Genomic DNA, 14,711 nt, shown 5'->3' on the forward strand with positions numbered 1-14,711 from the left:
TATTTTTTCGGTTTATTTTTATAAAATAAAAAACTTACCCTAATTATCGGTGCGGTTATATATTTATATAAAAACCTACAGTTTCTTAAAAAAGAAACCTAAAAATCGATTTGGTACGGTACGGTACGGTCGGTTTAATCGGTTTTTGAATATCCATTGATACCCCTAAGTTCCATGGTCTGTTCTTATACCTAAAACAACACAGCCCAGTTTTTGTTGAATCATTCTGACAAACACACAGAAAACATCAAAAGTTTCATCTTTAGATGCCAGAAATAGGGTCCATGAGTCCCTAAAATCATCTACAACGACAAAGACATACCTCTTGCCTCCCCTGCTCCTCACTCTCATTGGTCCACATAGGTTCATGTGAAGGAGTTCTAGGGGTTTGGTAGTACTGACAACCTTTTTAGATTTGAAAGATGACCTCACATGTTTCTCCCTGACACAAGCATCACATACCTTGTCTGAGGTGAACTCAACTTTTAGTAGTCCAAGGACCGAGTCCTTTGCTGCCAACTTGCTGAGTTGAGATAGACTAGCATGTGCCAAATTTCTATGCCATAACAGTGGGTCATCTTCCATTACACTAAAGCATATGTGCTCATTCTGAGGAAGAGACATAATAGATATCTTGTAGACATTGTTGTGTCTCTTACCTTTTAACACAATTTCATCAATATTAAGCTTAGTGACAGTGCAGATTTTGGAATTGAATTTTGCCTCATTTTCTTTATCACGCATTTGAGAAATACTAAGAATATTATGTTTAAGACCTTCTACATAATACACATCTTCTATAGCATGAGAGAGTGACTTACCGACCTTACCAATACCTGTTATCTGGCCCTTTTTCTCATTTTTAAATGACACACTCCCTCCTTGAAGGGCTGTCAGTGAGAGGAAGTTTTTATTTTCTCCAGTTTTATGTCTTGACCATCTACTGTCTAGATACCAGTCTAGATTGTTCCCTCTCACTTTAGCCTGCACCAGAAATCATAAGTTAGTCTTGGGAACCTAGACAAGCTTGGGTCTCTTTTTATTTGAAAAAGGATTAAGCAGATCTCTCCTTGCCCAGAAGGGAAGAGGATTAACAATTGTCTTCTTGTTGACCTTAATCCACTTAGTTTGGATAAAAGGTTTGACTTTTGGTTCTTCTTCCTTCTTCACAGTTTTAGCAAGACCAAAAGTGTTCTTAAACTAAGCATGAATTAGGGCAAGGTAAGTATCTCTAAAGTGTCCTACCTTCCCACAATGAGTGCACATTTTGTTATGAGAAATTCCTACATACTTTGGATCAAATTAAGGAGCATGTTTTCTATAGCCAATTCCTAATTTGTTAGTGCTGCAGTTTTCATTTAGCAAATTTAATGCATTCGAGGATCTATGCCATTTGCTTAGCCTAGATAGTTCATATTTAGTTTTTTTTTAGATTTTCTTGCAATACTTTATTCCTACTCTCAACATCACAAAGATTATCTGTAACCTCTTTTAGTTCCTTTTCAAGCTTATCTTGCAGATCACTCATTTTTCTTTACCATGTGCATCGGATGATTTCTCATTTTTAGAAGTGAGCTCAAGAACCTAGTTCTTAAGGTCTTTGACCTGTCCTTCAAGATCAGCTTTGTCAGATTCAAGATCTTTGAGGTCAAGTTTAACACATGAAATGTTTCTTATTAACTGATCATTTCCAGTACTCGTCTTGTCCATCTCACTCATCATGGTTACAATTATGTCCATCAACTGTTTTTTATACATAGCATGAATATTTTCTTTTAAGTTAGAGATACTCACCTGATTTGTTTTATCTTCAGTCTTTGAATCACTCATGGCCATCATCCTTATTACTTCTTCTTCTGTTTGGCTTTCTTCAAAATCAGCGCCACTTCAAGGTTTTCATCTCCAAAATAAACCTCCAAGGTCCTCCATATATCATGAGCAGAAATGCAAGAGGACACCTTGTAGAGAATATTTCTTACCAAGCTTCTATAGAGCAGGTCCTTTGCTTCAGCATTTTTCTCGATTACTTGACGATCTTCATCCTCATAATCCTCTTCTCTCTTGTTACATTTGTTTCCTTCACTATCCACTATGGTGGGGATAATTGGTCCATGACTGACAATTATCTATAGATCAAGGTCAGTGGCCTGAAGGAACTTTTCCATACGCATCTTCCATTCATCATAGTGATGTCCATCAAATAGAGGAGGCCTTCCAATGTACATTCCAAGCTGTACCGGAGGTTCAGTCTCCACTGTCTGATGTGTATCAATTACAACATAGAGACTTATGGCCTCATCCTTTTTCTCTTCCTCTTTATTACTTCAACTGTCCTCATATGCTTCTAGAAAAGCCTGTTTCATTATTTTAGTGAATCCTTTACCTAGGATTTTCCTTTGTTTGGACCCTTCTCTCTCAGTTTTTCCCGTTTCTCCTTTTAAGCTCTTTCTTTCTTCCACTCAATTTCCGACATTGGGCAGTCTTTGACCATGTGGTCTAGATTGTTACACTTGTAGCACCCATCATCAGTGGCTTTGTCGATCTGCTTAGGATTACCATTGTTCTCTCTCTTAGATGTATTTTTGGAATTCCTCATGAACTTCTTGAATTTAGCAAACATTGCTAGGTCAGGATCATAATTGTCAGATTCATCTTCTTCAGATGCCTTAAGAACCAAGGCCTTATCCCTCATTGGTTCTTCCTTGTGCAGTTCTATCTTTCTCATCTCATGAGTCTTTAAGTTTCTAACCAACTCATCAAGTGAGATCTTATCCAGCTCCTTTGCTTCTTGAATAACTGTGACTTTTGATTCCCATGAAACTAGAAGAATCCTTAGAACTTTGCTAACCAGATCTTCTGAAGTAAACACCTTTCTAAGTGATTTCAGTTCATTTGTTATTATAGTAAACTTAGTCATCATCTCCTGGATGGGCTCAGACTCCTTCATGGAGAAAGCTCATAGTTCCTCAAAGCAATTCGATCCTTGATCTCGTTACTTGGTTTGTTCTTTCATGAGCAGTTTGAAGTGTATCCCAGATCTCTTTTGCATTAGAGCAAGCTGATATCCTGTTGTACTCATCAAGACCGAGTCCACAAATAAGAATTTTCTTTACCTTTGCATTCTTCTCCATCATTCTGAAGTCTGCTGCTACAAATTTAAAGGTGTCTTTGCGAACAATTTCATTTTGCCTATTTTATTTAGTAGGAGTTAGTGGACCTTGGTTCACTATGGTCCATAGTTCATAATCCTGAGCCGTTAGAAAATATTCCATTCTTACTTTCCACTAACTGTAGTATTTTTCATTAAACAGGGGTGGTCTGGTAGTTGACTGTCCTTTGTTAATTCCAAGCGGAACACTTATTTTGCTTCCAAGATTTCTCTAGGTGTTAACCGTGTGTGAGAGAACCTACTCTAGTACCAATTGTTAATTTGATTGCCTTTATGGATTACTAAAGAATTAGGTTCGTTACTTACTCCTTACGCGTAAAGTAAAATAAGCAGTAAAGTAAACACAATAATTTTTTCTGTGAAAAATCACCCGACTCAAAAGGTGCAAAAATCACGACCTACCACGCAGGATTTTAACTTTAACTTCACTAGAACAATGAGCCAAATGCATCGTGTACAAATCTGTAACTCAATACTCTCAAGTTCTCCCACTTCAACTATTTGATTTACAAGTTACTTTAACTTGCAAAATCAAAACATTCACTCCAACTCACTCATTGCATATGACACTTTGATTACAATTCGATTTCCTAAAACACATTTACTAGACTGACACAAAAAGAACACAACACTGGTACTCGACTTGAGTATAGAAAATATAGTTCTTCAGTTGATGTGCCAAAAGGATAATCTCAGCAGTCTAAAAAGATAGTATTTAAATTCCATGGACTCCGAGATCTTTTTAGGAATCCTATGTGTAGTCAGCTTCTAGTTTGATAGGACTCCTACTGCTCCAAGGACTCCACAAGTCTTGGGACTCTTGTCTCTCACTTATGGAAACGTATCTTCTTGGACAACCCTTATCATGTTTAGCAATCCTCTTCCTATAAACTCGGACTTGGGTAACTTTGAGATAAAGTTAATGTCTTGCAAAAACGTGCAATCATCAACCTTGAGGAGCTGGTTCTTAGAGCAGTTATGGAGCTACATTGATGACCTGGTTCTTAGAGCATTTCATCTGAACAAACTTTGTTAATCATCAAAACCTTAATACTCAACAGTATTTTTTAGGCTATTTTTTCCTTGATCCCATTAAAGAGAAAGCGTGACATATCAGATCTATTTTATTTTTAGAGCTTAAACTCGAAACCTTACGAGGGTAGGTAATCTTATCCATCAGACCAATAAATTTAGGTAAAATCCACTGATATGGGTAGGGTTAACTGGTGAATGTCCTAGACATCTTTTCGCTCCCATAATACAAAGCCAAACCCCACGTATCCCCCTCCACACCCGGCACCCCGGGTATGAATCATAGTCCTTTTTTAATAATAAAATCAACTTGTCCCTATGTCCTTATTGCTTGTTTAAGGTTTTGTGATAGGCATTAATAAGAAGTTATTTAATATTAATGGTGAAAATTAAAACAAGAAAGGTTGATGGTTCTTTTTATGGGTTTTCTAAGGTGACCGATAAGAGAACTGGAGGGAGTACTTCATTTTAATTTGTTCGGCTATTTTTCCGACAAAACTTTAATTTGCTACACCAATCTATATTGTTTTAATATCCCACCAAAAATGATATAATTGGCACACTTTTCATTGAATTAAAGAAAGTTTACATTTATTCACAAATTAAATCTGTAACTTTTAGACCCATAACTCTTCAAATACAATCAATAACATTCTTATCTAATACTATTGCCAGGCAAATTAAGACGATAGCTTAAATCGGGAAGTAAAACTGAATCTCCCTAGTCCCAATAATGATCTGAACGTATTTACTAAGAACTCAACCCTAAAAATGAATGGATGCTCAATGGGTTCGAATAATTTGTTTCACACAATTTGTATCGGAGTATCCACACTTGAGATACCCTTTTCGTATTCCTCTAAATATAATATTTTAGGGATTAATTATATAAATACTGCAACATAGAGCTCAACGTTAATTAGCACCTTAAAATGAATTTGATCCCAAGTATTGCAGCTCTATCACTATTTGCCTAAAACTAAATACTTGCTATGATCCACTTTAATTTTTTTTTTTTGTATGCTTTCACACATATTAAAGAATTCACATTTTAGCATTAATTAACAATAAAATTAACCATATTAACCTTAATTTGTTCATTGGGAATATAACAAATACTCTTAGGCTCTTTACTTCAAAGACAACTTTGGGAAAAAGAAGTTAATTCCTTCTTGATATCTGAGAAAATTAAATATTGTGGACCACAAAAACAAATACCAAAAAATCAATTAAATCGGACCAAAGAAAGTAGTTTAGGAATACAGGCGTAAGAAATCTAACTTATGCATCAAAGTGTCAAATATTGGATCTCGAAAATCCCACAAACTATTCGGATATACACAAAGAGATTATCTCGAGAATACAATAAGAAAATCAAATAATATTTTTCTTATGAAAGTTGAAGTGGTCAAGAGACGTTTTTCCTCAAGATCAACTCGAAATGCAGTCGAACAATTCGGAGAGGAAAATCAATGGAACAATCGAAATTGTACTCATGATTGGTTAATAAGCTTACTTTTTATATTAAAAAAGTGCTAACTATGGATAGTACACTACTGATAAGGTACTCTATGCGTGACATTAAACTTCTGACTGTAATTAATTGACCTTCACCCTTCTAATTCTTAAAATTTTATTCTCCCCCTAGAGTTACACTATGTGTTGTTACCTGCAGCATATTATGGATTATTAAATGCAATGGAACAATTATTATCCTATTGTATACACTTGCAAAATACAAGTGAGACTTAATTCTTTCCAAATTGATAAAAAGAATTGAAAGAGCTGGTTTATTCTCTCTCTTTCCCCACCTCAATATATGCAGAATATATAATGGCTATAGATAGATAATTAATGTCACTCAACCCATAAGGTAGATATTACACACCAAGTTTTTTGATAGCACACCGTACGAACAACATTAATAATAGGTCTTAAGTCACCAAATAAATCAAGGTTTTTTAGAACCTCTCCTGCAAATTGGGCTGCATTGGCTGTACTCGGAAGGCAAAAGGAATCTGAGTTTGATATTCATTCTCCCTTTGGTGAAACACTTCCCCTATTTCTCCCATATTCCTATTCATGCTTGCTATCTCAAGTTGCCGCTGTCATTAGTGAAAAAACAAACAAACATTAATTAGTAAATTAAATAACCAAAGTATTTCGTTTGAAAACATTAGAATTTTTTTTAAGGTGTATGAAGAATCTTACGACTACAAAATCATCTCGGATTGAGATTAAAAGGAAGTAGGATTTCCATCACTTCATTCAAAATCATTCTAAACTAGTACTCTTTATATATGAATCAAAAGTTAGCTTACTAAGGGTAAGGTTCTTAGGTTCTTGAGAAATGACATTAACATTCTTTTCAATTTTATAAACTGTAAAACAAAATTATCTATTTTTTCTGCTAAAAATGTTTACCGCTGATATGTTCATTATCATTGGAAACTTTTGTTCCATAAGTTTGAAATAGTCTTTCAGGATTTAAAAGTCACACTGTGCCTCCCAATGCAGTTGTTTACGTTTCTCTTTTCTGGTGTCGATTGAACATCAAAATAGCTATAAATTTTATTTATTTAATTAATGTGATAAGTAACATACCAATTGGCAATTAAGTTGGTCTTGCTCCTCTTCCATACTTTGAGTCTGAGTAATATCCATCCAAAGACCACAGTAGGTTAGAACATATAATTGAAAACAGTAAATTAAGAGCAAACAGTTAAAAGAAAGGAAATTTTGAACAGAAAATATATAGGCACATTGGTGCTTGACATACCTTTTTCCTCATCATCCTCAGAAACTCATTCTATATCATAAGGTAACAAACAAGAACGCAATCAAAGTGTGGACTAATTCCAATAGCACATTAATACAAAAAATTAAAGGAAAAGTTAGTTGTAGAATGAGTACTACCTGCTTGTTACGGATACTAGTTAGTCCATTTTCAAGGGCATCTTCCAACATCATCAGCTCTCTGTGGTTCAAAGATGTTATATCTTCCCCCTTTAGGTGCCTAAAACAACTCAAGGATAAACATTAAGCCAAAGATTTTATTTTTTTTAATAAATTTATTCTTTCATACTACTTTTCTTCTTCTTCTTTTCCGCCCGCTTAATTAGCTCACCTCGACTATTCCAAGGGTACATACTTTTCTTTTTTTTATTGGGTCAAGAGGGGTTGGTGGGTGGGTGTGGTAGAGGTGGATGCAACTATTTTTAATGGCCGATTCAACTGATAAACCCAATATTGTCGACATGAGGAATATAGATATATATACAAAAATAATTAATGTTTCAACAAATATTAAGTTTGAACATCATAATTTCAGAAGTATAATATGTTTTATTCTAAAAATATTAAAGTTAAATTATGAATTTGCTTCTTGTGATATAGGTGGGAGGAGAGGGAGTGAAGAGAAAAGTTAGAAGCCATACTAATGATGTTTAATTTACCTGAGTTCAATTTGCATGTTGTCATTGTCTTTCTTGACTTTGTTGATTTCATTGTCCAAGTTCTGTTTTCAATCCAAGAACCAATTTATCAAAACTTAAGAACTCAAAAATAAAATAAAAACAGTGAAATCAGGTTATAATAAAGAGAGGGAGCTAATCAATCAACATTTGATGTGTCATAGGCACATAAATTCAACCATATAGCTTTCACCTTTTTTTGGGGGTTGCTAAAAACTATGTATGAAAAGACTTGCAAACAAAAGGAAGGGGTAAGACTTCATTTTCTTTACCAGATCTGTTTCTTGACCAGAAGAATAAAACCATCACCCCTTAAAAGAATTTGGCTTAGGGATATAGCTATAGGAAGTACATGCCTATATTTAGATCTGTTCATAGAATTCATGTTTCATACCTAACATATTTCTAGCAACAAAATCATCCCTTTTCCCTAAAAGGGATGTCTCAAAAACCAGTTAAAAGGAGAGATCTTGCATGTTAAAGGATAAAACCCTACTCCCTTCTTTTTTTCCTCAAAAAAGAAGCCAAATAGGAAAAAACAACTTGCTTTTTCTAGATCTGTTCAAAGATTTCATGTGTTCAAGTGAACTAACGTTGTTTTAGCAAAAAAACACATGTTTCTCTAATTTATTTATTTTTCCTAAGTTTTTAAGGGTTTAATTTTTACCTCCTGCTTAGCATCCCACAATCTTCTTCCAGTAAGTTTGTGATATTGATCCAAAATATCAACCAACCTTCAAAAATAATCAAACCAAATTTAATTTAGAGGAAAAAAAGTTGAATATGATAATGAAAAATTAATTAAAATAAGGAAGGAAGATAATTAATTAAGAGAACATACGAAGTAGAGGAGAACTCATGCATCTTGCCAGAACTAGCAAAAATAATGACAGAAACACGAGCATCACAAAGAACACTGATTTCCTTAGCTTTTTTCAAGATCCCATTTCTTCTTTTTGAGTAAGTCACTTGCCTGTTGCTTGAGTTCTCTATTCTTTTGATCTCTATCTTTCCTCTCCCCATTTTTTCTTTTCTCTTGTTGTTATTTTTCTTGAGTTGAAGCTAAGTATATAATAGGGTTAGTGGAAGAGAAAGAAGAGAAGAAGAAATGAATGAGATTATCTATTAAGGGATTGACAGACAATCAACTTTCGTATGTTTCAGAAAAAGTTGGTTTGTTTTAAGGCATTTGACAATGCCAACTCCATCTGTTTCTTTACTTTAAGTTACCCCTTCTCCTAACCCTTTCTTCGCACCTTCTTATCCTTCGGTTATTCTCCTTCTTCATCACGAACTTAGCGCCCACATTTTAAAAAATGTCGTTTAATAATAAATTAACCATAGTTAGTACTATATATTCTCACTTCGTTAATTCATTTAACCATGATAACCATTGTTTTTACACACACTGTAGCATTTTCAACTGTAGCATTTTTACACATGCTATATAGCAGGGAATATTGTTAAGGGTCTTCATAACACTAAACAAGTCAATAAACTTTTTTATCGATGATGAATGGTGTGCCAAATTTTTTAAAATCAAATTATGCAACATTTAGTATTAAACAATAAAAATACTTGTAATCGAACTATAATTTTATAAATCAAAATTAACATAAAAAAGACAACATTAAAAAAATTTACTAATAAAAGTAAGCATAAAATTAAGGAAAGAGAGAGTCGAGAGGTTTTGTATTCTCTACTCTTTAGAGAGATTTTATTGAAGAAATTTTTGTAGAGCTTGACTTTTAAATTATAAAATTTATGAAAAAACTGTTAATTAAAAAAAATTACTTTTAAGATTAGTTGTTTGTTTTTATACAAATTTAAATTTTAAAAGTTATTTTATTAAAATAAATTAGATTGAAAAAGAGTCAAATAGTCCATACACACGATGGTCTCCGTTTAATTTTGGCAAACAAAATGAGCAAACTTTGAATATTCCATGAACAACATATCACTTTGAACACCCTGAACTGCTGGAGTATTGCCTCACTCGGCTATGTTAGGGATGTTCAAAATATAATATATAATCATATAAAGTAGTATTTGATTTATATATATATAGTATAATTTTTCGGCGAATAGTGATCACTTGATCACCCTTGGCATAGGCTACGCTACTGATCATAATATACACTGTTAAAATAATTTCCTACAGAAAATATTTGAAATAGGGGTAGTGATTATCAGCTTCCGAACATGCACGCGTAACTAAACCAATATTTTCGTGAAACAATATGATTGGCTATCAAAAAAAGGGAAATCATACCACAATATGGGGCCTCCGTTTTAATTTGTATGATGTAATTTGACTAGGAACTTTCATTTCAATTGGAATTTGGTTATTCACCATGTCGCTAAGCATCCATGGCTTAATGGTTAAAGCGCCCAACTCATAATTGGCGAATTTGTAGGTTCAATTCCTACTGGATGGGAAGCTCACTCTCGGCCGGACTGGAAGCAGAAGGTAGAATATAATATCTCTTGTTGGTTCAGCTCATCAAGCTATTACAAAAGAGTCTAGCGGAGAAAAATGCCAATGGGACCCTCTAATAAGTCTATTGGAATTGGCTCTATATCAATGGAATCTCATCATCCATACATAATGAATTGATGTGGTATAGACATATCATAATATATGAATAATAAGCGTATGGGCGAAAAACTTCATGTCATGCATTTGACCTGGTCAACGGCGATAAAGCCTTTGAAGGTTGTGACGTGTTGACGCTGATCCAAAAGGTCGAGGTCATATGAAGAAGATAAATCGACGTCGAGGTCGAGGTAGTTTGACAGAAGACGAGGACGAGGACCAACACCCGTCTTCGGTACAAGTAACGGCTAGTTTTAGATTTAGATTCCCTAGAGAATATTCTGATGGATATTCCTTTCTATTGTACTATCTAAGGTTTTATGGCCCATGCACTCTTATAAATAGGAAGATATGTAGTTGAAAAGGGGATATACTCTTTTGTAAAGAATACCATTGACATTCTCTGCACAAGATTCTCTCTTTATTGAATAGAAACAAAGTCTCACTTTACATCTATTTTCTTTCACCTTTCTCTCCCGATTCAAGAACACTTGGAATATTCAACCGCTTATCACCATCCATCATTGTCAGAAAGTATATTGGAAAATCTCACCCTTGTAGGGTGAACTTTGCCTCATTTATTACTTAAAAGCCATTTAATATTACTTATTGCTACCTTTTACATTTATAAGCCTTTATTGCTCTATTATTGCTCAAAGATAATACTATCTGATACTACATATTAAATATCCATCCTAAAAACGCTAGATCTGTTATAGAATATTGATATTGACTATGATTAACCCTATGTTTCTATAAATATTATTATATAGGAACCTAGATTTGATTTTTGGGCTATACAATTTGGCGCCGTCTGTGTTTTGTTTTTAGTCAAACCATCAGTTTTCATTCAGAACAGCAATATTCGATAGCTTGTTAACCTAACATACTATAAAGCTATCTTTTTTCTTTCGCATACAAAGATTCTCTCACTCAACCTGATGAGTGCCATTGATGAAGGGTACGGAACTCAAGATGAAGAAGTGATTCCCACGACATCCCACAGGTTAGGGAAGTCGCCAACGCCCTTCTGTAGCACAACAAAACCAAACAGAAAAGAGGTTTCTAGAAGAGGAAGCACCATTCATTGTGAAGAAACTCTTGGAGGCTTGGCTAACTGACACTTTGGTCAGCGTGATGAGCAAGAAGGCCCCGTGTACGACCGTGGAAACCTCAAGGATCCCTACATCCAAGCATGAGAATGGACGGGACGACCAACCGAACCCTCTTACTTCAAGTAACGTCCATAAAACTACTGACAGTACATGTGATAACGACCTCACCGTTGTGTTAAAGAGAATGGAAGAAATGGAAAAAGAGAATAGGGACCTCAAAGAACAGATGAAGGAGCACCAAGAACGGGTAGACAAGATACCAGGTGCCCCTAAATTTCTACCAAAAAGAGATGCCGACAGGTTCGTGGAACAACCATATAGGGAGGAAGCAGCTCCTCATCCCATACCAAAAACTTTCAAAATGTCCCCATACCTCAGAATCTATGAAGGGACAGCTGATCCCGAGGACCATGTAACCCACTACGTCACCGCAGTGAAAGGCAACCACCTCACTAAAGAACAAGTGTCCTCCATCTTATTGAAAAAGCTCGGTGAAACCCTCACGGGAGGGGTGTTGACATGGTATTCGTAGTTTCCGGCCTATTCCATAGAAACATTTGAAATAATGGCGAACAAGTTCGTGACGGCGCATGTTGGGGCCAAGAAAGCTGAAACAGGGGTAAATGATATCTTCGCCATCAATGCAGTTGAACTAACTGCGGGCGAGATCACGCTCCCCGTCCTCGCCAGTGAGGTGATGCTAGAGACCATGTTCCACATCATGGATCAAGACACGACATATAACGCTATCGTGGGTCGACCATAGATACACCTCATGAGGGCAGTCTCCTCCAGCCTGTACCAAGTGATCAAGTTCCCAACCCTTTAGGGAATTGTCAGCATACCAGGGGAACAACACACATCACGAGAATGTTATCGGATCGCCCTAGACATCACGACAATCTAACGAAAGCAAGAAAAAATAAGGATAGCAATCGGCAGGGTCGAGGTCTCTGCAGGCCCAAACCAAGGACACCATTATGGACCCAAAAACGATCGAAGCTACAGGATCAACTGCAGAGGACCTCGATCCCATCCAGCTAGATCAAAGCGACCCCAGCAAAAAGGCCTACATCGGCTGCAAACTCAAAATCCAGGTAAATTTAGTCAATTTTTAATAGCTAATGCAGAGACGTCCACGAGCACATACTCCACTTCTTGGTAATGGTCAAAAAGTAGAACGAGAAGTGGAGTATGTGCTTAGACTTCACCAATCTAAACAAGGTCTACCTAAAGGATTTATTCCCATTGCCACATATCGATCAACTCATTGATTCTACAACAGGGCATGAGTTACTGAGTTTTCTGGACGCTTACTCGGGCTACAATCAGATACTCATGGAAGAAGAAGACCAGAAAAAAACTACATTCATCACTCACAGGGGAACATACTGCTACAGAGTCATGCCATTCGAGTTGAAGAACGCGGGAGCTACTTATCAAAGTTTGGTCACGAAGATGTTCAAAAACCAGCTCGGCAAAATCATGGAAGTATACATCGATGACATATTGGTTAAATCCTTAAGGGCCAAGGATCACATCGACCATCTGAAAGAAGCATTCGAAATATTGAGGAAATGCGGGATGAAACTGAACCCCGAAAAATACGCATTTGGCGTAACTTCGGGTAAGGTTTTTGGTTTCTTGGTATCACAGCGCGGAATCGAAGTAAACCCAGACCAGATTAAGGCTATCGACGGGATATTGGAACATCTAACCACCAAGAAACAAGTCCAAAGACTGACGGGTCGAATCGCCACACTATCCAGATTTATCTCAAGGTCATCCGACAGGTGCCACAGGTTCTTCAACGTACTCAAAAAGGATATCGGCCTCTAATAATGGATGCCTGAATATATACAAGCACTAAAGGAATTCAAGGAATACCTGTCATCGCCACCCTTGCTCTCAAAACCTAAGCCTGGACAATCTCCTCGTCTACCTCGGTATTTCAGAAGTAGCAGTAACTGCAGTCCTGGTTCGGGAAGACAAAGTTACCCAATCTCTAATTTATTATATCAGTAAAATACTTATTGACGTAGAGACGAGGTATCATCACCTCGAGAAATTGGCCATGCCCTTGTCGTAGCTTCAAGAAAGCTCAGGCCATACTTTCAGTGCCATCCAATCTCGGTCATCACCACATTTCCTTTAAGAAGTATAATGCACAAACCCGAGCTGTCGGGGAGGCTGGCCAAATGTGCAATCGAATTAAGTGAGCACGACATCACTAATCAGCCTCACACAACAATAAAATCACAAGTGCTCGCCGACCTTATTGCGGACTTTAGTGCGAAGGTAATGCTTGAGGATGAGAAAGAAGCCACTCGAGCTCCTCACCCGACGCAGGACCTCTGAGTCCTGCATACTAACGGTGCATCTAATTCATCCGGTTCCTGATTGGGACTCATGCTCGAAGTTCCCACTAGCGAAGTCGTTGGCCAATCTATAAGGTGCCCGGATATGACTAACAATGAGGTCGAGTATGATACCGTAATTGTAGGACTGAGGTTGGCACTCAAATATGGGGCGAGAAGTCTAAAGCTACGCTGCAACTCTCAACTCGTCGTCAACCAAGTTACTGGAACTTCTCTAAATGGGTAGAAGCAGGCGCATTCGCCCAAATTTGCGAGCAAGAGGTAATCACCTTCATATGGAAAAACATCATTTGCCGATTTGGCTTGCCTAAAGAAATAAGCTGTGACAACGGACCCCAGTTCACGGGAAGAAAAACCACTGAGTTTTTCAAAAAATGGCACATTAAAGGGATACTCTCAACCCCTTACCACCCAGCAGGCAACAGGCAATCAGAATCCTCCACCAAGTCAATCTTGAACATCATGAAGAAAATACTCGAATATGCTAAGGGACTGTGACAAGAGATACTCCCAGGAGTAATGTGGGTGCACAGGACGACCCCAAAAACAAGCACATTAGAAACACCTTACTCCTTAGTCTACAGGACTGAAGCGGTCATACCGGTTGAAGTAGGAGAACCCAGCCTAAGATACACCAACGAGAGCGGCAATGACAATGACAAGAATAGAAGACAAGACCTCGATGAGATCAAGGAGCGAAGAGACATGTCGTATATAATAATGGTCGCATAGAAACAACAAGCAGAATGCTACTAAAACAGAAAGGCCAAAGTATGGTCACTCAAGATCGGGGACTTCGTTCTCAAAGCCACCCAAGCAGGAAGAGATCCCTGAGAAGGTAAATTAGGAGCCAAAGACGGACCGTACAAAATCATAGGCAAGGCAGATAAGGGTTCATTCCAACTAGAAACATTGAAAGGACAACTCTTACCAAACAATTGGAACATC

The 14,711-nt window shown here is 36.7% G+C and overlaps 1 protein-coding gene across 2 annotated transcripts; it reads right to left on the reverse strand.

Annotated features, from left to right (window-relative positions):
* Positions 1 to 6,019: 6,019 nt before the first annotated feature.
* Positions 6,020 to 8,943, reverse strand: GLOBOSA (floral homeotic protein GLOBOSA). Of its 2 annotated transcripts, none has more exons than XM_009590612.4 (7): positions 8,516 to 8,943; positions 8,342 to 8,408; positions 7,657 to 7,718; positions 7,118 to 7,178; positions 6,981 to 7,010; positions 6,806 to 6,850; positions 6,020 to 6,306 (listed from the first exon to the last, which is right to left on the reverse strand). In XM_009590612.4, exons 1-7 carry the CDS (start codon positions 8,695 to 8,697, stop codon positions 6,163 to 6,165), a joined length of 591 nt encoding a protein of 196 aa, XP_009588907.1. In that variant the 5' UTR covers positions 8,698 to 8,943; the 3' UTR covers positions 6,020 to 6,162. The 2 variants fall into 2 exon arrangements, with proteins under 2 accessions (XP_009588907.1, XP_009588903.1); XM_009590608.4 differs by having other exon boundaries at positions 7,118 to 7,217.
* Between the last annotated feature and the right edge of the window lie 5,768 nt (positions 8,944 to 14,711).

Source organism: Nicotiana tomentosiformis, chromosome 8 (assembly GCF_000390325.3).
Source record: "Nicotiana tomentosiformis chromosome 8, ASM39032v3, whole genome shotgun sequence".
In the NCBI taxonomy this organism is placed as follows: Eukaryota; Viridiplantae; Streptophyta; class Magnoliopsida; order Solanales; family Solanaceae; genus Nicotiana; species Nicotiana tomentosiformis.